The sequence below is a fragment of the Hyla sarda genome, chromosome 2 (genome assembly GCF_029499605.1).
Source record: "Hyla sarda isolate aHylSar1 chromosome 2, aHylSar1.hap1, whole genome shotgun sequence".
Lineage (NCBI taxonomy): Eukaryota > Metazoa > Chordata > Amphibia > Anura > Hylidae > Hyla > Hyla sarda.
Window position 1 is genome coordinate 190588089 of NC_079190.1, and position 24976 is coordinate 190613064.

The 24976-nt window shown below is 44.5% G+C and overlaps 1 protein-coding gene across 3 annotated transcripts in view; it reads left to right on the forward strand.

The window, feature by feature from the left end:
• The window catches only part of LOC130355628 (lanC-like protein 3), a 113873-nt gene extending 101202 nt beyond the window's left edge, over positions 1-12671 (forward strand). For 2 of the 3 annotated variants that reach the window (XM_056556008.1, XM_056556010.1), the window contains 2 exons: positions 8497-8759; positions 11588-12671. In XM_056556008.1, the coding sequence (XP_056411983.1) occupies positions 8497-8759; positions 11588-12411 (1087 nt within the window). In that variant the 3' untranslated portion in view covers positions 12412-12671. Of the gene's footprint in view, positions 1-8496; positions 8784-11587 lie in introns of all 3 variants that reach the window. The other variant, XM_056556009.1, reaches the window with a different exon arrangement.
• The last annotated feature ends 12305 nt before the right edge of the window (positions 12672-24976 follow it).

Here is a 24976-nt window from a genome sequence, read left to right on the forward strand (position 1 = left end):
TTTTCCATTTTAATAAATTTGCTAAAATTTCTAAAATTCAGTTCTTACATTCTCATTATGGCATATTAAGCACAAATTGATGGGGAAAATTGAAAATTATATTTTTTCAATGTAGCATAATGCCTCAATATAATCATATTTATGGACATTTATCAACGGGTTTAGTCAGGTTTTCTTTACTATAATTGTCGCAAAATTGTCGCAACTGCGACTACACGATTTTTCGTGCGACATTTTGACTGGAAAGCGAGAAAAGCAAGTTTTCCTAAAATTTACTATGTAGTAATAATTTTAAAATGGACTACGGGTAGTCAGGTATTTATTAACTGCGAAAGTCGCAACTGCGCAAAAAAAAGTCGCAACAGCGTTAAAAATTGACTAAATTTACTCCAGCTCAAACATGGAGCAGAAAAAGCTACTACTAAAGTAAAAAAGGAAAAATTGCTTACGTGAAAGAAAATTATCAACAGGCTGAAACCAGTTGATAAATACGTCGCACATAAGCAAAAAAAAAGTAAGGAAAAAATTACTAAAAAAAAGAATACATAAGCAAACATTGATAAATGTCCCTCATTGTGTGGTGTCCAACTGTGAATAAATGACTGCTCATTTAAGACATATTCCCTCTTTTGTCACTTCCATATCACCTTCACACTTTCTTTTACCTTTCTCCTAATCTCAATGGATGCATTCAGCATTTTCATAGCCGTCATTATTGTTGCTAAGCAATAAGAATAAAGCCTGTGACTTCATTTCTAGGCTTATGTAAGCTTATAAGAGTAGTGCAATCTTTGGCATTTTTGAAAGATAAAGAGACTGCAAGGAAATGTGGGTTAGGCTAGGTTCATATCGTAACTTGTGCATCCAAGGCACAGATACGTTTGGGTCATTTTCTATACGTATTCAAGCTTTGTCTCATACTGAAAAGTGCTACAAGCCAAGATTAGTCCCAACCAAAACTTGTATACACTCGGAAAAAGACCTGAAGTTAGTCACTAGCTGACAATGCTCGGGCCATTGAAATAAATGGGGCCCTTGGCTGTTAAGAAATGGATATGTTGGCATATAACTTGACAGTTGCCCTATGAATTCAGGCCTCGGAGGCGCAAATTGTGATGTGAATCCAGTCTTAGCTGAAATAATACAAACCATGTACATTGTAGTTTTAAAGCTTTTGCTGAGCTTAATAATGACAAGCGTATTTGAGATCCATACTGTCACGATTCGGCTGGCAGGAGGTGGATCCTCTGTGCCAGAGAGGGATTGGCGTGGACCGTGCTAGTGGACCGGTTCTAAGTTACTACTGGTATTCACCAGAGCCCGCCGCAAAGCGGGATGGTCTTGCAGCGGCGGTAGTAACCAAGTCGTATCCACTAGCAACGGCTCAACCTCTCTGACTGCTGAAGATAGGCGCGGTACAAGGGAGTAGACAAGAGCAAGGTCGGACGTAGCAGAAGGTCGGGGCAGGCAGCAAGGATCGTAGTCAGGGGCAACGGCAGGAGGTCTGGAACACAGGCTAGGAACACACTAGGAAACGCTTTCACTGGCACAATGGCAACAAGATCCGGCGAGGGAGTGCAGGGGAAGTGAGGTATACATAGGGAGTGCACAGGTGAACACACCAATTAGACCAACTGCGCCAATCAGTGGCGCAGTGGCCCTCCAAATCGCAGAGACCCGGCGCACGGGCGCCCCAGGGAGCGGGGCCGCGCGCGCCGGGACAGGACCGACGGAGAGCGAGTCAGGTACGGGAGCTGGGGTGCGCATCGCGAGCGGGCGCCACCCGCATCGCGAATCGCATCCCGGCTGGGGGCGGTATCGCAGCGCACCCGGTCAGTAGATCTGACCGGGGCGCTGCAGTAGCGAGGATGTTGCGAGCGCTCCGGGGAGGAGCGGGGACCCGGAGCGCTCGGCGTAACAGTACCCCCCCCCCCTTGGGTCTCCCCCTCTTCTTGGAGCCTGAGAACCTGAGGACCAGACTTTTGTCTAGGATGTTGTCCTCAGGTTCCCAGGATCTCTCTTCAGGACCACAGCCCTCCCAATCAACCCAAAAAAATTTTTTCCCTCTGACCGTCTTGGAGGCCAGTATCTCCTTCACGGAGAAGATGTCAGAAGAACCGGAAACAGGAGTGGGAGAAACAAGTTTGGGAGAGAAACGGTTGATGATGAGTGGTTTAAGGAGAGAGACATGAAAGGCATTGGGAATACGAAGAGAAGGAGGAAGAAGAAGTTTGTAAGAGACAGGATTAATTTGGCACAAGATTTTGAAAGGACCCAGATAGCGTGGTCCCAGTTTGTAACTGGGGACACGGAAGCGGACATATTTAGCGGAGAGCCATACCTTGTCTCCGGGAGCAAAAATGGGGGAAGCTCTTCTTTTGTTATCGGCAAACTTTTTCATGCGAGATGAAGCCTGTAAAAGAGAATTTTGGGTCTCTTTCCATATGGTGGAAAGATCACGAGTCACTTCATCCACAGCGGGCAAACCAGAGGGCAAGGGAGTAGGGAGGGGGGGAAGAGGGTGACGGCCGTACACCACGAAAAATGGGGATTTAGCAGAAGATTCAGAGACTCTGAAGTTGTACGAGAATTCGGCCCATGGTAGAAGATCTGCCCAGTCATCCTGGCGGGAGGAAACAAAATGCCGTAAATAGTCACCCAGGACCTGGTTAATTCTTTCTACTTGCCCATTGGATTGAGGATGATAAGCAGAAGAGAAGTTTAATTTAATCTTGAGTTGTTTACAGAGAGCCCTCCAGAATTTTGACACGAATTGGACGCCTCTATCCGAGACGATCTGCGTGGGCAAACCGTGAAGACGAAAAATGTGTACAAAAAATTGTTTTGCCAACTGAGGCGCTGAAGGAAGACCAGGAAGAGGAATAAAATGTGCCATCTTGGAAAATCGATCAACGACCACCCAAACAACAGTGTTGCCACGGGATGGGGGTAAGTCTGTAATAAAGTCCATACCAATCAGAGACCAAGGCTGTTCGGGGACAGGCAGAGGATGAAGGAGACCAGCAGGCTTCTGGCGAGGAGTCTTATCCCGGGCACAGACAGTACAGGCCCGCACAAAATCAACAACATCCGTCTCCAGAGTCGGCCACCAATAGAAATGAGAGATGAGTTGCAAGGACTTTTTGATGCCCGCATGGCCTGCGAGGTGGGAGGAGTGACCCCATTTGAGAATCCCGAGACGTTGGCGTGGAGAAACGAAGGTCTTCCCTGGAGGAGTTTGCCTGATGGAGACTGGAGAAGTGGAGATCAGACAGTCAGGAGGAATGATGTGTTGCGGAGAGACCTCTACTTCCGAGGCATCCGAGGAACGAGAGAGAGCATCGGCCCTAATGTTCTTGTCGGCAGGGCGAAAATGAATTTCAAAGTTAAAACGGGCAGAGAACAACGACCACCTGGCCTGGCGAGGATTCAGCCGTTGGGCAGACTGGAGATAGGAGAGATTCTTGTGATCGGTGTAAATGATAACTGGAAATTTTGATCCCTCCAGCAGATGCCTCCATTCCTCAAGTGCCAATTTAATGGCCAGTAGTTCTCGATCCCCGATGGAGTAGTTCCTCTCCGCCGGAGAGAAGGTCCTAGAAAAAAAACCACAAGTAACAGCATGCCCGGAAGAATTTTTTTGTAGAAGGACCGCTCCAGCTCCCACTGAGGAGGCATCAACCTCCAATAGGAAGGGTTTAGATGGGTCAGGTCTGGAGAGCACGGGAGCAGAAGAAAAGGCAGACTTGAGCCGTTTAAATGCGTCTTCCGCTTGGGGAGACCAGGACTTAGGATTGGCATTCTTCTTGGTTAAAGCCACGATAGGCGCCACAATAGTGGAAAAATGTGGAATAAATTGTCTGTAATAATTGGCGAACCCCAAAAAACGTTGGATAGCACGGAGTCCGGAGGGGCGTGGCCAATCTAAGACGGCAGAGAGTTTATCTGGGTCCATTTGTAGTCCCTGGCCAGAGACCAAGTATCCTAGGAAAGGAAGAGATTGACATTCAAACAGACATTTCTCCATTTTGGCATAAAGTTGATTGTCTCGAAGTCTCTGAAGAACCATGCGGACATGCTGGCGATGTTCTTCTAGGTTGGCAGAAAAAATCAGAATATCGTCCAGATACACAACAACACAGGAATATAAGAGATCACGAAAAATTTCATTAACAAAGTCTTGGAAGACGGCAGGGGCGTTGCACAGGCCAAAGGGCATGACTAGATACTCAAAGTGTCCATCTCTGGTGTTAAATGCAGTTTTCCATTCGTCCCCCTCCCTGATGCGGATGAGATTATAAGCACCTCTTAAGTCCAGTTTGGTAAAGATGTGGGCACCTTGAAGGCGATCAAAGAGTTCTGAGATAAGAGGTAGGGGGTAGCGGTTCTTTACCGTGATTTTATTAAGTCCGCGGTAATCAATGCAAGGACGTAGGGAGCCATCTTTTTTGGACACAAAGAAAAATCCAGCTCCGGCAGGAGAGGAGGATTTGCGGATAAACCCCTTTTTTAAATTTTCCTGGATGTATTCAGACATAGCAAGAGTCTCTGGGGCGGACAGAGGATAAATTCTGCCCCGGGGTGGAGTAGTGCCCGGGAGGAGGTCAATAGGACAGTCATAAGGCCTGTGAGGAGGTAAAGTCTCAGCTTGTTTTTTGCAAAATACGTCAGCAAAGTCCATATAAGCCTTAGGGAGACCGGTTACAGGGGGACCCACAGGGTCACGGCAGGGAGTACTGGGAACCGGTTTAAGACAGTCCAAGAAGTACCCCAGCTCTTGATCTCTCCTGTGGACCAATCAAGGGTTGGGGAATGGCGTTGAAGCCACGGTAGTCCAAGGAGAATTTCGGAAGTGCAATTGGAGAGGACCAAAAACTCAATTTTTTCGTGATGAGGTCCGATGCACATTAGGAGGGGCTCCGTGCGGTAACGCACGGTACAGTCCAATCTTTCATTGTTAACACAATTGATGTAGAGGGGTCTGGCGAGACTGGTCACCGGGATGTTGAACCTGTTGATGAGAGAGGCCAAAATAAAATTTCCTGCAGATCCGGAATCCAAGAAGGCCATAGTAGAGAAGGAGAAGGTAGAGGCAGATATCCGCACAGGCACAGTAAGGCGTGGAGAAGCAGAGTTGACATCAAGAACTGTCTCACCTTTGTGCGGAGTCAGCGTACGTCTTTCCAGGCGGGGAGGACGGATAGGACAATCCTTCAGGAAGTGTTCGGTACCGGCACAGTACAGGCAAAGATTCTCCATGCGGCGTCGTGTCCTCTCTTGAGGTGTCAAGCGAGACCGGTCAACTTGCATAGCCTCCACGGCGGGAGGCACAGGAACGGATTGCAGAGGACCAGAGGAGAGAGGAGCCGGGGAGAAAAAACGCCTCGTGCGAACAAAGTCCATATCCTGGCGGAGCTCCTGACGCCTTTCGGAAAAACGCATGTCAATGCGAGTGGCTAGATGAATGAGTTCATGCAGGTTAGCAGGAATTTCTCGTGCGGCCAGAACATCTTTAATGTTGCTGGATAGGCCTTTTTTAAAGGTCGCGCAGAGGGCCTCATTATTCCAGGATAATTCGGAAGCAAGAGTACGGAATTGGATGGCGTACTCGCCAACGGAAGAATTACCCTGGACCAGGTTCAGCAGGGCAGTCTCAGCAGAAGAGGCTCGGGCAGGTTCCTCAAAGACACTTCGAATTTCCGAGAAGAAGGAGTGTACAGAGGCAGTGACGGGGTCATGCGGTCCCAGAGCGGTGTGGCCCATGACAGAGCTTTCCCAGACAGAAGGCTGACTACGAAAGCCACCTTAGACCTTTCAGTAGGAAACTGGTCCGACATCATCTCCAAGTGCAGGGAACATTGCGAAAGAAAGCCACGGCAAAACTTAGAGTCCCCATCAAATTTATCCGGCAAGGATAGTCGTAGGCCGGAAGCGGCCACTCGCTGCGGAGGAGGTGCAGGAGCTGGCGGAGGAGATGATTGCTGAAGCTGTGGTAGTAGCTGCTGTAGCATCACGGTCAGTTGAGACAGCTGGTGGCCTTGTTGCGCTATCTGTTGCGACTGCTGGGCGACCACCGTGGTGAGGTCGGCGACAACTGGCAGTGGAACTTCAGCGGGATCCATGGCCGGATCTACTGTCACGATTCGGCTGGCAGGAGGTGGATCCTCTGTGCCAGAGAGGGATTGGCGTGGACCGTGCTAGTGGACCGGTTCTAAGTTACTACTGGTATTCACCAGCAAAGCGGGATGGTCTTGCAGCGGCGGTAGTAACCAGGTCGTATCCACTAGCAACGGCTCAACCTCTCTGACTGCTGAAGATAGGCGCGGTACAAGGGAGTAGACAAGAGCAAGGTCGGACGTAGCAGAAGGTCGGGGCAGGCAGCAAGGATCGTAGTCAGGGGCAACGGCAGGAGGTCTGGAACACAGGCTAGGAACACACTAGGAAACGCTTTCACTGGCACAATGGCAACAAGATCCGGCGAGGGAGTGCAGGGGAAGTGAGGTATACATAGGGAGTGCACAGGTGAACACACCAATTAGACCAACTGCGCCAATCAGTGGCGCAGTGGCCCTCCAAATCGCAGAGACCCGGCGCGCGCGCGCGCCCCAGGGAGCGGGGCTGCGCGCGCCGGGACAGGACCGACGGAGAGCGAGTCAGGTACGGGAGCCGGGGTGCGCATCGCGAGCGGGCGCCACCCGCATCGCGAATCGCATCCCGGCTGGGGGCGGTATTGCAGCGCACCCGGTCAGTAGATCTGACCGGGGCGCTGCAGTAGCGAGGATGTTGCGAGCGCTCCGGGGAGGAGCGGGGACCCGGAGCGCTCGGCGTAACACATACCAGTTCCGTGCAGCCCATATTTTAGACATGGTGCTAATCTTACATTCCATTATTTTAGATTTACAATTATTTATGGGCCATTTTAAAGCTCTATAGAACTTTTAGGTTCTATAGAGCTGTAAATCTTTTATTAAAATGTTGTACATAAATTGTCACCAGTACATACTAATATAATGAATTATAAGACCAATCATAAAACCACTGACACTGTAGCATAAAATAAAACACCGGTCCACCCCACACTCATTCTTCCACACAAAGATCTACACAACTTTTTGGCCCTGAGCTGGTCCCACATCCCATGTCCCCAATACATGATGACAGACTTCAATGAACCAGCCTTTTAGCCCACCACCACACCTAATGCTAAACCCAAACCCTAGGTGCAACCAAACAATATACACCATATATATATATACAGTACATAAAAGAAACATTTGAACTACAACAATATATACAACAACAAAATACATATAGCACACTACACAACCAAACAAAAGTGAGGCTTTTCAGGCACACACAACCCCTAAAATCCAAGTTCAGCACCTGCAAGACCTATATTGCCATCTACAGCACAAAACAAAAATAATAATGTGTCTACAGAGTTGTAATACACTCAGGTGTACTGGAACACCACACAAGTGCAGGAGACCTAAGAGTTTTAGCTGGGAAGCAGACAACACAATGGGGTGATTTATTAACACTACTGTCTCACATACCAGTTTTAGTAAAGTCCCAGCAGTCATAGCATTTAGCCGAGGCGTTTCTGTGTCTGTCCCCCATGGCAGACTTAGAAATCTACAGCAGTTTTGAGCTGGAGTAGATTTCCACCACAATATACATCAGCCTATACCCCTTTTACACCAGGCGAGGCACACTAAAAAAAATGTAAAAGGTGCAAAAGCTGCACATTTTTGTGCAAGTAAGGACTTGCTTACAAATTTACAACTTTTCTTCACCATGATTTATACAGACTTTATAAATCATGCCCAATGACTTCTCTCTTTAATTGGAAATTTACAGGGAATCTGTCATCAGTATCACCTTATGTCACCAACCTATTGGTATAGGCTTGTAGTGCAGGTAATACGGATGAAAATGTTACCAATGTCACCGATCCCTGATCCATGCTTTCTAAAGTCTTTTTTATTTATATGCTAATCAGGAGCTTGTGCACAATTACTCTTCTGTCTTCAATCTTTAGAGGAATCGCCTCCCACCCTGTGCTGAGGCTCCTATGCTGCAGAAAGAAGCTCCATTCTGCAGCATAGGAGCCTCAGCACAGTGAAAGAAGCACTTTCTCTGAGGGTTGAATACAGATATCACCTTAACCCACCACCCTCAACCATTTGTGCACCCCCCCCCCCCCCCCCCCCCGGAGATCAAACCCCATCCCCCTTCACCAAGCTCCCAATTAGCATACGAATAAAAAAAAAAAAAAAAAAAAAGAATATTGGAGGAACGAAAGCACGGATCAAGGATTGGAAAGTATCATTTTTACTGGTATCAAGTTTATACCATCAGTTTAGTGGAGGTGAAGCTGATGACAGGATTCTCTTTAACTACAGGAGAGTTGAGTTGCTGTACAGATTGTGCATAATCACTAAATAAATAATGTATCTCACGCAATTGAAAGCTATTTTCTTGGTTACTGTGCAGGTGTATTGAGACCCTTTACATCTACTTTAATGCTGGTAAAATAGAAGAACCCTATGTCAGTATCACCAGAAAGAAACAATTACCCAAAGGAGGCTGTACAGATGAAGTGGAAAAGGAAGTGGGTCAAGCTGAAAGAAAACTCTTTACACACAGATCTGCTTTCAGCCGGGCCTCTGTTATCCAAGCTTTCCTCGGATCAGCACCTCAACTGACCCTTCAACTATACATCTCTGTATTACAGCAAAATGTTTCAGTATCACTACGTAAGTAAACTTCAGTATCACTACGTAAGTAAACTTCAGTATCACTACGTAAGTAAACCACTTAAAATAAGACCACCCTTCTAGAGCTGGGCGGTATGACCAAATATGTGTATCACAGTATTTTTTTTACTTATGGCGGTTCCACGGTATATAACGTTATTTCTTTCACCCCCCCCCCCCCCCAAAAAAATCATGTGACCCGCGAGCGATGTTCTGCTATCCCCCCCAAAATCCCATGTTACCCGCCAGCGCTGTTTTCCCCCCCCCCCCCCCAATTAATTATCAGCCCAGCCGGGTACTACTCACATATGTCACCCGCAAGCACTGCCCTCCTCCTCTTTGTTGTGGGCCACCGGCACTGGAACTTTATACTGTATGCCAGTGGTCTCCAACCTGCGGACCTCCAGATGGCTGTCTGGGCATGCTGGGAGTTGTAGTTTTGCAACAGCTGGAGGTCTGCAGGTTTGAGACCACTGCTGTATGCTGTATCCCTATGCCCGGGCTCCAAAAGATAAAGAAAATAAACTTTAACTTACCTACGCCGGCCTTACGCTGGGGACTGGAACATCGGACAGCTGTCAGCCTGTCACTGGCCAGTGATAGGCTGAGCCCACTGTCATGTAAGAAGCCGGCTTCTTACATGACAGTGGGCTCAGCCTATCACTGGCCGGGGCGGGGCATCGCTCCAGCCGGTGATAGGCTGACGGCTGTCCGACATTCCTGTCCCCAGCGTAAGACCGACGTAGGTAAGTTAAAGTATTTTTTTTTACATAGTATGTTTGTATTGAAGTTTTCAAGTAAAGAATAACATAACAGCAAAAAGTATCAATGCGGTACCATACTCAGTAGCAGTCAGAATGCACGAAATCAGCAATAGTTTGAATAATACATATATAATCACGGTGTTGAGCGTAGACTGACCTTATCCCTAAGAATCTCTAACTGTCGCTAGTAAACAGTGTCTAATCTACAAATATTTAGATCATGAGGCTCACTCCTGGGGAAGGTATAACTAGATATCTCAAGTCAGTGGGCACTCGGTAGAAGAAACAACATATGTATCAAAATTTCAAAACTGGTCTCCCCTACGGGAGAAACAATGGTCTACAGAAATCTATATCTGAGTTAGTATGGTACAATGAACGGTGGTGGAAGAAGCAGAGGGGAAGAAGAGAGAATAAAAGAGAGAGTAGGGGAAAACGGAGGAATGGAAACAGGTCAGTGAACGCTTAGTCGTATTTACCCTGTGACGTGAGGCGAGATCTGAATTCACCGGGCACCCAGAGAATGGCTATGTGAGCTGGAATAGGCTGGATAGGGGGGATTCAGCTGAAATAATCAGTTAGGTGAAGGGTTTCAAAATCTGCAGAGGACACAAAATCCATCTAGGGCCACCAAACAGACCGAAATTTATCAGACAGTTTTTTGGAGGGTAAGTTAAAGTTTATTTTCTTTATCTTTTGCAGCCCGGGCATAGGGATACAGCATACAGCAGTGGTCTCAAACCTGCAGACCTCCAGCTGTTGCAAAACTACAACTCCCAGCATGCCCGGACAGCCGTTGGTTGTCCGGGCATGGTGGGAGTTGTAGTTTTGCAAAATCTGGAGGTCCACAGGTTGGAGACCACTGGCTTACAGTGAGTTCCAGCACCAGCGGCCCCCAACAAAGCGGAGGAGAGCAGTGCTTGACATATGTGAGTAGCACCCCGCTGGGCTGATAATTAATTGGGGGGCAGAACAGCGCTGGCGGGTCACATATGATTAGTTCCCCGATGTGGGGACAGCGCAGCGCTGGGCTGATTCATTCATTCCCGAGGGGGAGGGGCCCAACCGGTATTGCGGTATGGGAAAAATTCATATCGTGCAGCCCAAAAATTTCGGAATTCGGTATGAACCGGTATACCGCCCAACCCTACACCCTTCAATGCTTGTAGTAAAATGTATTACACAGTGATGTACAGACATGTTGCCTGGTACCATGTAGAAGGGGAACTTAAAAATGGAATATTCAGATAATAAAATATAAATGTTAGCATCAGTGTCAAGATAAACATATCATTTTTAGTTTTCTGTGTAAATCTTCAAGGTTCTTTACTAAATTTGTGCCTTAACATATTAATAGGACCTGTTGGTCATGATCAGCCATTTTAAATAATTTTAACAAACTTTGCCTGAATTGAGTAAAAGCAACTGCAAGAAACTTATCAATATATTTTATCTGACAAAATGCTGTCAGGCTCCTTTCTTGTCCCATCTCACTGTGATAAACCGCTCATTTCTGTCTCACCTCAGTGCTGTATTAACTTACACTGCTCGGTACTGCTCTATAATGCCTTTCATTCTGCTGCTGCTGCTTCTTAGGGTGTACTATATAGAAGTAGAAGAGCAGGATTCCCTCTTGTATGAATCTGTAGAGACTGGAATCTACCTACTAGCTTAGGGACAACAAAAAATTATAGAATCCTCCAAAGCAGAAATCTGGTGAGAAATGCCATATATAATGTCAGAAATAGTGCTACTGCTTATGTACACATACGGGGCAGCTTGTTTTTTTTTTTTTTTTTTTTTTTAAGTTGCTGGGAATGACAGATACATTTGTAGGACATACTTAAAAAAATGAAGGCATTTTAAAAGCCTATGTAAAGCTGCAAGCCTAAATCCAGCTCAATTCATCCCTATGGTTGCTTGTAGAATTTTCTGTGACTGGAAATCTGTTCCATTTATCTGAATGGAGATATTTCAGGTGAATAGGACAGTTGCTGAATTGCTGACCAGTCTAACTGATAACTTTATTCACCTTGGCATTAATAACTAATCTTATAATTGCAGGTATCTTCATGTGCATTTCTTTGCTGTCCATTGTGTATGGAGCATTACGGTGCAATATCTTGGCGATTAAGATCAAGTATGATGACTATGATATAAGTATTAGACCAGCTGCCTATCTGTGCATATTCCTATGGAGGAGTCTGGAGATTGCCACAAGAGTCATTGTACTGGTTCTTTTCAGCTCGGTGCTTCAGATATGGACCCTGCCAGTGGTCTTATTAAACTTTTTTGTGTTTTTCTTTTATCCATGGATTCTTTTTTGGCAGAGTAAGTCTCCTTTTCCTGAAAACATAGAAAAAGCATTGTCAAGGGTTGGTACTACAATCGTACTCTGCTTCCTCACCTTTCTTTATGCCGGCATCAACATATTTTGTTGGTCTGCTGTTCAGCTCAAGATTAATGACCCAGATCTGATCAACAAATCTCAAAACTGGTATCGTATGGCTGTGTACTATATGGTAAGATTTATTGAAAATGCTGCTCTCTTGCTGCTGTGGTATATATACAGAACAGATGTTTATATGTATGTATGTGCCCCACTGCTTGTATTGCAGCTGTTGATTGCATATTGTATGGCAGTGCTGTTTATGCTTATATTCTACCAGTTTTGCCATCCTTGTAAAAAACTTTTCTCTTCGAGCATCTCTCAAGGACTCCTCTCCTGTTTCAAATTCTTGTGCTACCTGTGTATACCCTCAAAATCCCCAAACAAAGGGGATAAATTTGGGGCCAAATTATCAAATAGTTCTGACATCAGCGAGCACATGAAGGCTGTGGATTCTCAGAATGGCAATACACATCTGGATGCATCTTGCACCGCATAAAAATGCATTGGACTTTTAATAATGTCACCTTACTACTGAGTATAGGACTGTTGTATCTCTTCTGCCAGCTTCAAAGCATGTAAAGTACTTTATGCAATTAAGCTCAAAGGGCATCACTTAGCTATATGGGTGATGGATAATAGTATAAATGAAATATGCTAAACCAATCATAATGACTAAATAAATATGTACATATTATTTTTTTAATTTATCTTCCATGTTTTGTGATCAGACGTTATTTGGTAATAAACTTTTTGGTTCACAGATTTAAACAGATTCATGAAAAAAAGAGAATGTAGTTCCTTTTAAGGTGCAGCTGCAGGAGGTGAAAGCCGGTCACCATAGAAAGCCAGACACCCCGTAGAGAAGGCAGGGACAGTTCCTACCATCCTTGCCTTCCTGATCACTCTAAATATGGTGCTTAATCAGTACAGGTGTCGTGGTGGTGATGGTTGCCACCCAGCACTATGTTATTTTAAGTTAAAGGAGATCTGCAGCCATAGACACTTATTCCCTATCTGCAGGGTATGGACAGACTCCAGCTCCTGGATTCTGGCTAGCAAGCCCTGGATATGCTGCTCCTGGTCTTGCAGTCTCTGAGTAAAGGTCTGAACTAATGCTGACTGAGACAGAGAAAACTTAAACTGCTGAAGTCTTTTAGCTAAATCCTGAACCAGCTGAGTCAAGCCCGGCATCTGCTCTACCAAAGCAGAGATAGCTTCCATAATGCAGGAGCAGGGCATATGCAGGTATGTAGGCCTGCAAAATTGTCATGTATGGGCAGGGAAGCAGTGCAGTACAGTTCTCGCCCACTCCCTCTATCCCTGCCTACTTGCTATATGGCCTAAATAGTGGATCGACAACCAGGGTGACAGTCCCTCCCTAAATATGTCATGGAAGTCACTGTCAACAAAATAAACTACAATACAGACACAGGTATACAGTAGGGAGCACACAGACTAACATAAATAATATCTAAACAAACACACACAATAAGTCACAGTCCACTAGCCGAGTCAATACCAGGAGTTATGAGAAGTGCCAAGTCGCAAAAACAGTAGAAAGATCAGAATGCCAAGCAAAATCAGGAATACAGAAACAACGCTAGCTACTAGAGGAAACCCTTTTGCAGGCAAAGCCTGGAAGAAAACTGCAGGTTTAAATAGGGAGTACACAGGTGAAAGCTAACAAGGTCAGCCGACCATCCCAGAGAGCTAGGTGTAACCACAGTAACCAGAATAAACAAAAGCTCTCAATACAGATTATCCTCCGGATTCTTAACAATTATTCTGTGGAGATATCTGCATAAGGTCTTGCTTTTTGCAAGGAGAATTGTATTGATCAATTGCACCATTATGGGGGTACGTATAACTTTACTCCTTTTTTTATTGAAGGGGATGAAAAATAATTTTAGGATGCTGAATTCCAAGAACCACAGCTTATTATTTTTCCATCAATGTAACTTTGTGAGGTCTTTTTTTTTGTTTAAAGGAGCCATTTTGGTGCAGATATAAGTAATATTTTTTTTATGCTTGGGTAGCAATTCCACCATAGGTTTTTATGCTGTTTTCTCTGAGGATTACATAGTAAATTAACTTTCTCATTCAGTCATTTTCATTGTGGCATTACTTTTTTTTACAACTTTGTTGACTTTTTGTTAGCATTTTTACTACTAGGGAATATCTAAGCATATTAGGAATTTAGCCATAGTAGACCTAGGGCCTTTGTCATGGGGTGCCAATGGGGTGACAGTTTGAGCCTTTTTCCTCCTGTCTAAGCACCTGGATGCTAAGGTTTCTCTTAAACACAGCATCTAGGGGGGAAATGGTCATAATTGGGAATATCCAGCAATTGGATGAAAAGTTAAAGGGGAACTCCACTGGAAAACATTTTGTTTAAATCAACTGGTGCCAGAAAGTTAAACAGATTTGTAAATTACTTCTTTTAAAAAAATCTTAATTCTTCCAGTACTTATCAGCTGCTGTATGTCCCAGAGGAAGTTCTTTTCTTTTTGAATTTCCTTTCTGTCTGACAACAGTGCTCTCTGCCGACACCTTTGTCCATTTTAGGAACTGTCCAGAGTAGGAGCAAATCCCCATGGCAACCCTATCCTGCTCCGGACAGTTCCTAAAATAAACAGAGGTGTCAGCAGAGAGCACTGTGGTCAGACAGAAAGGAAATTCAAAAAGAAAAGAACTTCCTGTGGAGCATACAGCAGCTGATAAGTACTCAAAGGATTAAGATTATTAAATAGAAGTAATTTACAAATCTGTCTAACTTTCTGACACCAGTTGATTTAAAAAAATAAAAATAAATTTTTTTTCCAGGGGAGTACCCCTTTAAGTCCATATGTGAAAAAGGGGGTTAGAGGGAGCACTCTTTACCAGTCAGTAGGTGGATAGTACAGAAGAATGAGTTTTGGAAAAAAGGGTCAGACTGTACTTGCAAGTGGAAGGGCAGACTTTGACCATGATCACACATAAAATCTCTGTGTGGACATTCTGCAGACTGCTGGCGCCAGCATAACATGCCAGCGCTAGGACAGCACGGGAATGTGCTGGTAATTTTGCCGTGTGCACCATGTAGCAGAACCCTTTAAGGCAGGGGTGTCAAAGTTTATTTAGCAGTAGGCCAATTCATCAGAAATGTATGTGTGTGTGAGCCACACTATGATACAGCAGAGCACCACAGCAATACAACACATATTAAACAACAGTCTTAATGCCACAAAGATCTGTGCCACCAAGCTACAATAATCTGTAGAACCATGTCCCAATGATCTGTGCCACCAAGTCTTTAATCATCTGTGCCACTATGCCCCTAATCACCTGTGCCACCAGGCTTGTAATCATCTGTGTCACCATGCCACTAATGTACTGTGTACACCCACAATCTGAAGAAGGGATATGCTAATCCCGAAATGCGTTATTGCTTTTATGTACCATGTTTTATTTATTTCAACATAAATAAATACATTTATACAAAATAATTTTTCTGGACCATCTTTCCAAGCAGCACCATCCTCCAGTGCTTCTATTTCTGTGAGTTCTGTGAGCCTAGGTATAGCTAATGTAAGGCATACCTAACAGAAGTTAGTAAAGTGGAGTTCTACAGTATCTTTTTGTCATGAGATACCCCCCGTGAGAATTCCAGCAGCAGTATAGTGAGTGCAGCTCATTGTAGTGCAGTGAGTACAGCTCACTATTACAGAATGTAATAAAGCATCAGTACAGAATACGTAATGTATTTAGGGCATAATGCAGTTGTAGTTTTGCAACATCTGGGAAACCACAGGTTAGGGGGGAATACTGGGAATAAGTGCTCTTGTACCGTTAATTTCAATAGTTTGGAGGATTTCTTTTGTGAAGCCTGGGCTGCATGTGCTCACAACTTCCACTAAAATAGCTACATGTGGAATGTTTTACACTTTTTCTTCAGACAGATGTTTGAATTTAAACATTGTTACTGTGAAATGTGAATGCTACACAATGATACCACGTGGGAAACAAAGTTGGGGGTGGCCAATGCTTTTATTGCAATAGCTGGACCTGGCTCCATCAGCCCCTACCTTAATCTCGCCCTGCAGTCAGGGTGTGTGAATATTTTACAATTAGTGCATGTATGCCTAAAACATACCCCCTGACTATAATGCCACCCATCATCTGATATTCACTCACATTTCTAAAATTAAGTCCATGCCCATCTGACTGATTCCCTAAGTTGTCACCAAACTTATATTTCTGCAAAAAAAAAAAACATAGTCTGTGAAAGGTATTCATCTTAAAAGGACGGTGACTGGAACCTGCTTCTCCTGAGTATAAGGCTGTACTACAAACCGGTACTTCATTAAGCAACATTCCATGTTTAGGTATTGTATTTAACTACATCAAGAGTTAAAGGGGTTCTCCGGTGCTTACACATCTTTTCCCCTATCCAAAGGATAGGGGATAAGAAGCCTGATCGTGGGAGTCCCGCCGCTGGGGACCCCCGTGATCTTGTACGCGGCACCCCGTTTGTAATCAGTCCTTGGAGCGTGTTCGCTTCGGGTCTGATTACCGGCGACCACAGGGCGGGCGGCGTGTGACGTCACGCCTCCACCCCTGTGTGACGTCACGCCTCCGCCCCTCAATACAAGCCTACAGGAGGGGGCGTGACAGCTATCACGTAGGTTTGCATTGAGGGGCGGAGCGTGACATCACACGGGGGCGGAGGCGTGACGTCACACGCCGCCGGCCCGGTGGTCGCCTGTAATCAGACCTGGAGCGAACACGCTTCGGGGACTGATTACAAACGGGGTGCCGCGTGCAAGATCACGGGGGTCCCCAGCGGCGAGACTCCCGCGATCAGGCATCTTATCCCCTATCCTTTGGATAGGGGAAAAGATGTGTAAGCACCGGAGAACCCCTTTAAGGGAAGTTAAAGTTGTTCACCAAAACTCTATCTTTTAGAAGTCTCCTTCTTGGGCATTGTGGGGTTCAGAAAGGGATCTTGGGTTACCCCACTTAGCCACGTGACATATCAGGGACAACTACCCTTATCATTATCCCTCATCATCCCATCACATGGATGCAGAAGTTTTTTGCTTGCATAGGGGGAACACTATTTTGTGACATATTCCCTTTATAGTTGTGTGCTGGGACTTATTTTCTTTTCTTGTTGGTTTGGTTTTAAGTGTTAATTATACTAGAAATTATATAAGTTTGTAACTGAGTTTTTAAATCCTTTTTTTGTCCTTTTATGCCCCCTGACTGCCTTTGATCACAATGTGACAATGGCTCTGCTTTTACTTGGATCTGCTCTACTCCATACATAATTTTATAAAGTGGTCATGTGACAATGCTATGTTGTAACTTTATCTAACTGTATCTTTTCTACATAGTTGGTCAAATGGTAAGGATTTCAGCCATTCTGCACAAAACTTTTCTAGAGTGGAATGGAAGGCCTTAATTAGCTTACAGGATAACCCTAAACTCATAGTGAAACCTTCAGACAACAGGCGAAATATAGTACTCCTAGACAAATAGTACTAAATTAATCAATTCATTGAAGAAGGAAGCAGAGCACACACCTGTATGACTTGCCATGTGGATTTATTATCATCAAAAACCGATATGTTTCAACATCCCGACACCCATAGACCAAGCAGAGCTGGAGCGGCAGGAGCTTCACACCTGGACGACAACGCTGTTTCATGCTCAAAGGTGTTTGTTCAGTCAGGTCGCTGGTGACAGCTTCCTGTTGCTCAGTATAGTATTTAAATAATATACACCCATTACGTGTGTCATAAAAATGAACAAATAGAAAATGCATAGAAAAACCATACAAAAATGTAGTATAAAATAGACACAATACTATAAAAATAAAAGCAACACATGCACATTAAAGGAAGGAGCCCATTTCGTTTCGGTCATTCAGACCCAGGGCTCCTAAAGCTTCAGCCCTAATTATCCAACGTGCTTCTGCACGGCTAGATTTTCATGTCTGTCTCCACCTCTTTCGGGGCACATCACCCTCTCTATGCCTGCAAATTTCGGAGCCGTAATATCTCCACCATGTGCCGTCTGCATGTGGGTTATGAACCTCTGTGTTCCTATTCCTGTTCTGACTGATTTTAAGTGTTCTTTAATATGTATGTGGAGTTTTCGTATTGTCCTACCTATAGAATAGAATCCACACGGGCATATCATACAATACACTACAAAGATACTCTGACATGTAATTAATTGTCTTACAATGATTCTGCAGGCACCAAAGGTAATGGTGTTACCTGTCAGGTTAGAATTACATATAGAACAATTTCTACATTTCATATTGCCTGTAGGTGTAATGTTTTTTAACTAATGTTGTTTTTTTATCTTTAATATTTTGCTGATGTTTCATTTTTAAGACATTTCCAATGGGTTTACAGCGTCTAAAATTGATAATAGGACTAGATAAGTCCATATCTTTAAGATCTTGTTCTTGCTGAATAATATACCAATTTTTTTGCAGTATTCCATTGATGGTTTGATTCATAGGGGTGTTTGCAAATGAGAATATAGCCTTGTTGTTCTATTCTTTGCGACTGTCTGTTCTTTTTCTATTTTTACTGTTGTTGTGTAATAAAGTGAACCTGTCTATTCGCTTGGCCCTCTCGAATGCCTGCTCAATGATTTTTCAGGGGTAGCCTCTTTCTATTAATCTACTAGGTAGATCCTTAGCTTGTTCCAAAAATACATTGTTATCATTGTTAATTCTCTTGAGACAACGAGGATGAGAATTGTCAAAATGTAACAATGCATTCTTGGATATGGGCTTCCTGATGTAATGAGTGTACCCTGTTCCACCTGGATCTTTACATATAGGAACTCCAGTGATTGGGCACCAAAGAAATAGGTGAAAGTCATGTTAACTGTGTTGACAGAGTTAAGCTCGGTGACGAAATCGCAAAATTCCTGTTGTGTACCGTCCACAACAAAGATGTCATCCACGAATCTTAAATATAATTTAAAATGTTAAATGTAACGATTGGTGGCCGAAAATAAATATTTTCGTATACAAATAAATTAGCATACGTGCTCGAGATGGCGTGCCATCCCAGTGCCGTATTTTTGCCGATACCACTCGTCGTTGTATGTGAAGGTATTATTGTACAAAATAAGGGAAAGAGCCTTGCAAATGAAATCAACAAATTCCAGGGAGTTCTCAGTAAGTTCTCCCAAGTACCCCTCGGATCGCCTGTATACCCGCATCATGAGGGATGCGGGTATACAGGCTCTCCATGTCAATGGAGGCAAGATGGTACTGGTCTGGCCAGCAGAAACCTTCCAATCAATCACTAAGGTCACCTGTGTCTCTGAGGTTAGTGGGCATAATTTTCTATAGGGGGGACAATAGCCAGTCTAAATAGCTGGATAGTGCCTCTGTTGCTGAGCCAATCCCCGTCACAATTGGGCGGCCAGGGTGCTGGCTCAGTGACTTGTGCATTTTGGGGAGAATATTCCAGTGAGGAAATTTGGGGCTATTTGGAAGGAGTTTCAAAGCTGTTTTTTCTGAGATCACCCCTTTATCTGTATATTTTTTCAGAAAATCCCGTAATTTTTCTTTCATTTTGAAAGTAGGATTAGAGACTAGTTTCTCATATACCATAACGTTCCCCAATTGGTTCTCCACTTCTGTATTATAATCTTTTCTATACTAAACCACCACTCCTCCTCCCTTATTGGCTTTAGACACAACAATCTCTTCATGGGTAGCGAGCCAATCAAGTGCTCTTGCTTCAGCCTTTGAGATATTGTGGGTAGGTTTAGGGTAAATAATAGCTTTCATATCTTTTAAAACAGCTTTGTGAAAAACATCAATGGGATTGCCTGGAACAAATGGTGGATTAAAACTCATTATACTGTACTTCAGATAGCCTTGTGCGGAGTTCATGCTTAGCTTTACATGACTCCACTGTGACCACTTCATAGTCTTTTTGACTTTTCTCCGCACGACGCTATCTGAAGTACAGTATAATGAGTTCTCCCAGAACTTGGAAAGAAAACTCCTACAATTACAAACGATTCTGAAAGAAACCAAGAAAGACAAGTTCTTAAGGGATAAGAAGGACTTTGATTCTGATATGGTGTTCAACTGGGGGAAAGCGTCTCAACAAAATAAATCTGGGAATTGGAGAAAAAATTAAAAACGCTCACCTCATTATCGTAAGAGGAAAACCGCACAGACTGACTTTCTTACTACAGAGTCAGACTCTTCGTTGTCTGACGACTCCAGAGAGGGAATGAGTGATGCCAAACCCCCCAATACCAACAACGACCCCTTTAGAAAAAGGGTCCAGAGGGGTGGCAGGAGAGGGAGGAGATACAAGAAGAAACCCGTGGAGACGGGCCAAGAAAGCAAAATCAGTGACATGGGATCAATCTCTACACCCTCGTTAGTGTTGAACCTCACATCTATTCCATTGTCCGAAGATTGCCTGAGTGTCCTGAATAGAGGCTTAAACTTTGAACTGTGTGACAGTTTTGATACAACTCAATTTGAGATAAGGGAGTCCGCAAGCTCAATCCATTCCATTACTAATAAAAGTGCCAGCAATGTTAAACCTGTTTCTGAAGGTGACACCCCATGTCGGATAGGTCCGCTAGGCTTTTCTATTGTGAAAGATTTTACATCTGAAGATGTCCATTTCACTAAAATGTTGGCTAGCCTACAGGGTGACATGGAATATGGGGAAATTAATTCTGATGTATAGTTTGAGGACTTTGTATCTACACCTTTTTTGGGAGGCAATAGTTCCAAATTTAATCCGCCATTTGTTCCAGTCCCATTGATGTTTTTCACAAAGCTGTTTTAAAAGATATGAAAGCTATTATATATCCTAAACCTACTCCCAATATCTCAAAGGCTGAAGCAAGAGAGCTTGATTGGCTCGCTACCCATGAAGAGATTGTTGTCTCTAAAGCCGATAAGGGAGGAGGAGTGGTGGTTTAGTATAGAAAAGATTATAATACAGAAGTGGAGAACCAATTGGGGAATATTATGGTATATGAGAAACTAGCCTCTAATCCTACTTAAAAAATTGAAGAAAAATGACGTGTTTTTCTGAAAAAATATACAGATAAAGGGGTGATCTCAGAAAAAACAGCTTTGAAACTCCTTCCAAATAGCCCCAAATTTCCTCACTGGCATATTCTCCCCAAAGTGCACAAGTCACTGAGCCAGCCCCCTGGCCGCCCCATTGTGGTGGGGATTGGCTTAGCGACCGAAGCACTATCCAGCTATTTAGACTGGCTATTGTCCCCCCTATTGAAAATTATGCCCACCTACCTCAGAGACACGGATGACCTTATTCATTCCTTGGAAGGTTTCTGCTGTCAAGACCATAACCATCTTGCCTCCATTGATGTGGAGAGCCTGTATACCCGCATCCCTCATGATGCAGATATACAGGCGATCCGAGAGGTACTTCGGAGTACTAAGATCTCCGCGGAATTTATTGATTTAGTTTGTGAGGCTCTTTCCCTTATTTTGTAGAATAATACCTTCACATACAATGACCAGTGGTATCAGCAAAAATACAGCATGGCGATGGGCACGCCCATCTCATGCACGTATGCCAATTTTTTTTCTTTCTATTTTTGAACGAAAATACAGGGTGGGCCATTTATATGGATACACCTTAATACAATGGGAATGGTTGGTGATATTAACTTCCTGTTTGTGGCACATTAGTATATGTGAGGGGGGGAAACTTTTCAAGATGGGTGGTCACCATGGCGGCCGTTTTGAAGTCTGCCATTTTGAATCCAACTTTTGTTTTTTCAATAGGAAGAGGGTCATGTGACACATGAAACTGGGAATTTCACAAGAAAAACAATGATGTGCTTGGTTTTAACGTAACTTTATTCTTTCATGAGTTATTTAGAAGTTTCTGACCACTTATAAAATGTGTTCAATGTGCTGCCCATTGTGTTGGATTGTCAATGCAACCCTCTTCTCCCACTCTTCACACACTGATAGCAACACCGCAGGAGAAATGCTAGCACAGGCTTCCAGTATCCGTAGTTTAAGGTGCTTCACATCTCATATCGTCACAGCATAGACAATTGCCTTCAGATGACCCCAAAACTAAAACTCTAAGGGAGTCAGATCGGGAGACCTTGGGGGCCATTCAACTGGCCCAAGATGACCAATCCACTTTCCAGGAAACTGTTCATCTAGGAATGCTTGGACCTGAACATGCCAGCTTCAGTGCATAAAGAGGGAAACACATCATCATGTAGAAATTTCGCATATCCAGTGGCCTTGAGGTTTCCACTATCTTTGTATCCCATATACCACACCATACCATCAATTTTTGTGTTCATACAGCCTTGGAGAGATCTATCCAATGGGGGGTTAGTGTCAGACCAATAGCGGTGGTTTTGTTTGTTAACTTCACCATTCACATAAAAGTTTGCCTCATCACTTAACAAATTCTTCTGCCTAAAATGAGGGCCCTGTTCCATTTCTCCTGCGGTGTTGCTATCAGTGTGTGAAGAGTGGAAGAAGATGGTTGCATTGACAATCCAACACAATGGGCAGCACATTGAGCACATTTTATAAGTGGCCAGAAACTTGTAAATAACTCATGAAAGTATAAAGTTACGTTAAAACTAGGGATGTCCCGATACCAATACTGGTATAGGTAACGGGGCCGATACTAGCTATTTGCATGGTATCAGGGACTCGTTTAATGTCCCCGATACCATGCCCAATACCTGGTGCCGCTCTGCTGCCCCGTTCTTCCATCCTCTCGTCCGCATCATAGTGTTCCATGGAGGAGCATGTGACACACGTCACTCCGCCTCCTCCCCTGCTCCCAGCGTAACGCTACGCAGGAAGCAGAGTGACGTGTATGTCACATGCTCCTCCATAGGACGACACAATGCGGACCGGAGGATGGGAGAACGGGGCAGCAGAGCGGCAGCACCAGCACCCGACCCGAGGAGGTGAGCTGCCTGCAAGGAGAGGGCTGCTACTAATGTCTAAGCATGGGGGCCCTGCTGCTGTCTAAACGGGGGGGCCCTGCTACTGTCTAAATGGTGGGGGGGGGGGTCCCTACTGCTGTCTACAGGGGGGGGGGGCTGCTGCTGTCTAAAGGGGGGGGCCCTGCTGCTGTCTAAAGGGGGTGGCCCTGCTGCTTTTTAAAGGGGGGGCCCTGATGCTGTCTAAAGGGCTGGTCCTGCTGCTGTCTAAAGGGGGGGCCCTGATGCTGTCTAAAGGGGGGCACTGCTGCTGTTTAAATGGGGGGCCCTTCTGCTGTCTAAAGGGGGGCCCTGCTGCTGTCTAAAGGGGGGATCCTTCTGCTGTCTGGGGGGGGGCCTGCTGCTGTCTAAAGGGGAGGGGCTGCTGCTGTCTAAAGGGGGGGGGGGCCTGCTGCTGTCTAATGGGGGGGGGGCCTGCTGCTGTCTAAAGGGGGGCCCTGCTGCTGTCTAAAGGGGGGCCCTGCTGCTGTCTAAAGGGGGGGCCCTGCTGCTGCTGTCTAAAGGGGGGCCCTGCTGCTGTCTAAAGGGGGGGCCCTGCTGCTGCTGTTTAAATGGGGGCCCACTGTCTAAAGAGGGGCTGTGGTCTACAGGGGGACTGCTACTTATGTCTACAGGGGGGCTGCTGTCTACAAGGGGGGCAGCTGTCTACAAGGGGGGCAGCTGTCTACAGGGGGGCTGCTACCAATGACTGCCGAGGGGCTGCTGCTAATGTCTGCAAGGGGATACTACCTACTATTAAAGACAATCTTACAGCAGAGTCACCTGCACTAACTTGAATATATAGGTAGATGGTGCAGGTGACCCAGTTTCTATCGCTGCTCACCATGTGTACATCGTTCTCGCCGCCAATGCAAATTCCCTGTTCTGTCCAATGGAGAAGAGAGAAATCTTGGCTCATACTACAGCAGCCGCCTCCATTGTACACAACAAGGACCCACATATCATACGGTAAACAGCACCAGAAACCGGGTCACCCGGGTGTCAGATTCCCTTTAAAATATAAGTACTCGTACATGGTATCGGCGAGCACTAGAATTAAAGTATCAGTACTCGTACTCGGGACATCCCTAGTTAAAACCAAGCACATCATTGTTTTTCTTGTGAAATTCCCAATAAGTTTGATGTGTCACATGACCCTCATCCTATTGAAAAAACAAAAGATGGATTCAAAATGGCCGACTTCAAAATGGCCACCATAGTCACCACCCATCTTGAAAAGTTTCCCCCCTCACATATACTAATATGCCACAAACAGGAAGTTAATATCACCAACCATTCCCATTTTAATAAGGTGTATCCATATAAATGGCCCACCCTGTATATTTTTTTGGCCACCAATCGTTTTTTTTTTCGGCCACCAATTATTTTTAAGATTCGTGGATGACATTTTTGTTGTATGGGATGGTACACAACAGGAATTTAGGGATTAACTTTGTCAACACAGTTAACATGACGTTCACCTATTTCTTTGATGACCAATCACTGGAGTTCCTAGATGTAAAGATCCAGGTGGAACAGGGTACACTCATTACATCGGGATTCAGGAAGCCCATATCCAAGAATGCATTGTTACATTTTGACAGTTCTCATCCTCGTTGTGTCAAACTGAGTGTGCCATATGGACAATTTATCCGCCTCAAGAGAATAAACAATGATAACAATGTATTTTTGGAACAAGCTAAGGTTCTAACTAGTAGATTAATAGAAAGAGACTAACCCCTATAAATCATTGAGCAGGCATTCAAGAGGGCCAAGCAAATAGACTGGTTCACTTTATTACACAATAACAGTAAAAATAGAAAAAGAACAGACAGTCGCAAAGAAAAGAACAATAAGGCTATATTATCATTTGCAAACACCCCTATGAATCAAACCATCAATGGAATACTGTGAAAAAATTGGTATATTATTCAACAAGAACAAGATCTTAAAGATATGGACTTATCTAGTCCTATTATAAATTTTAGACGCAGTAAAACCATTGCAAATGTCTTAAAAATGAAACATCAGCAAAATATTAAAGATATAAAAACAACATTGGTTAAAAAACAGGCAAT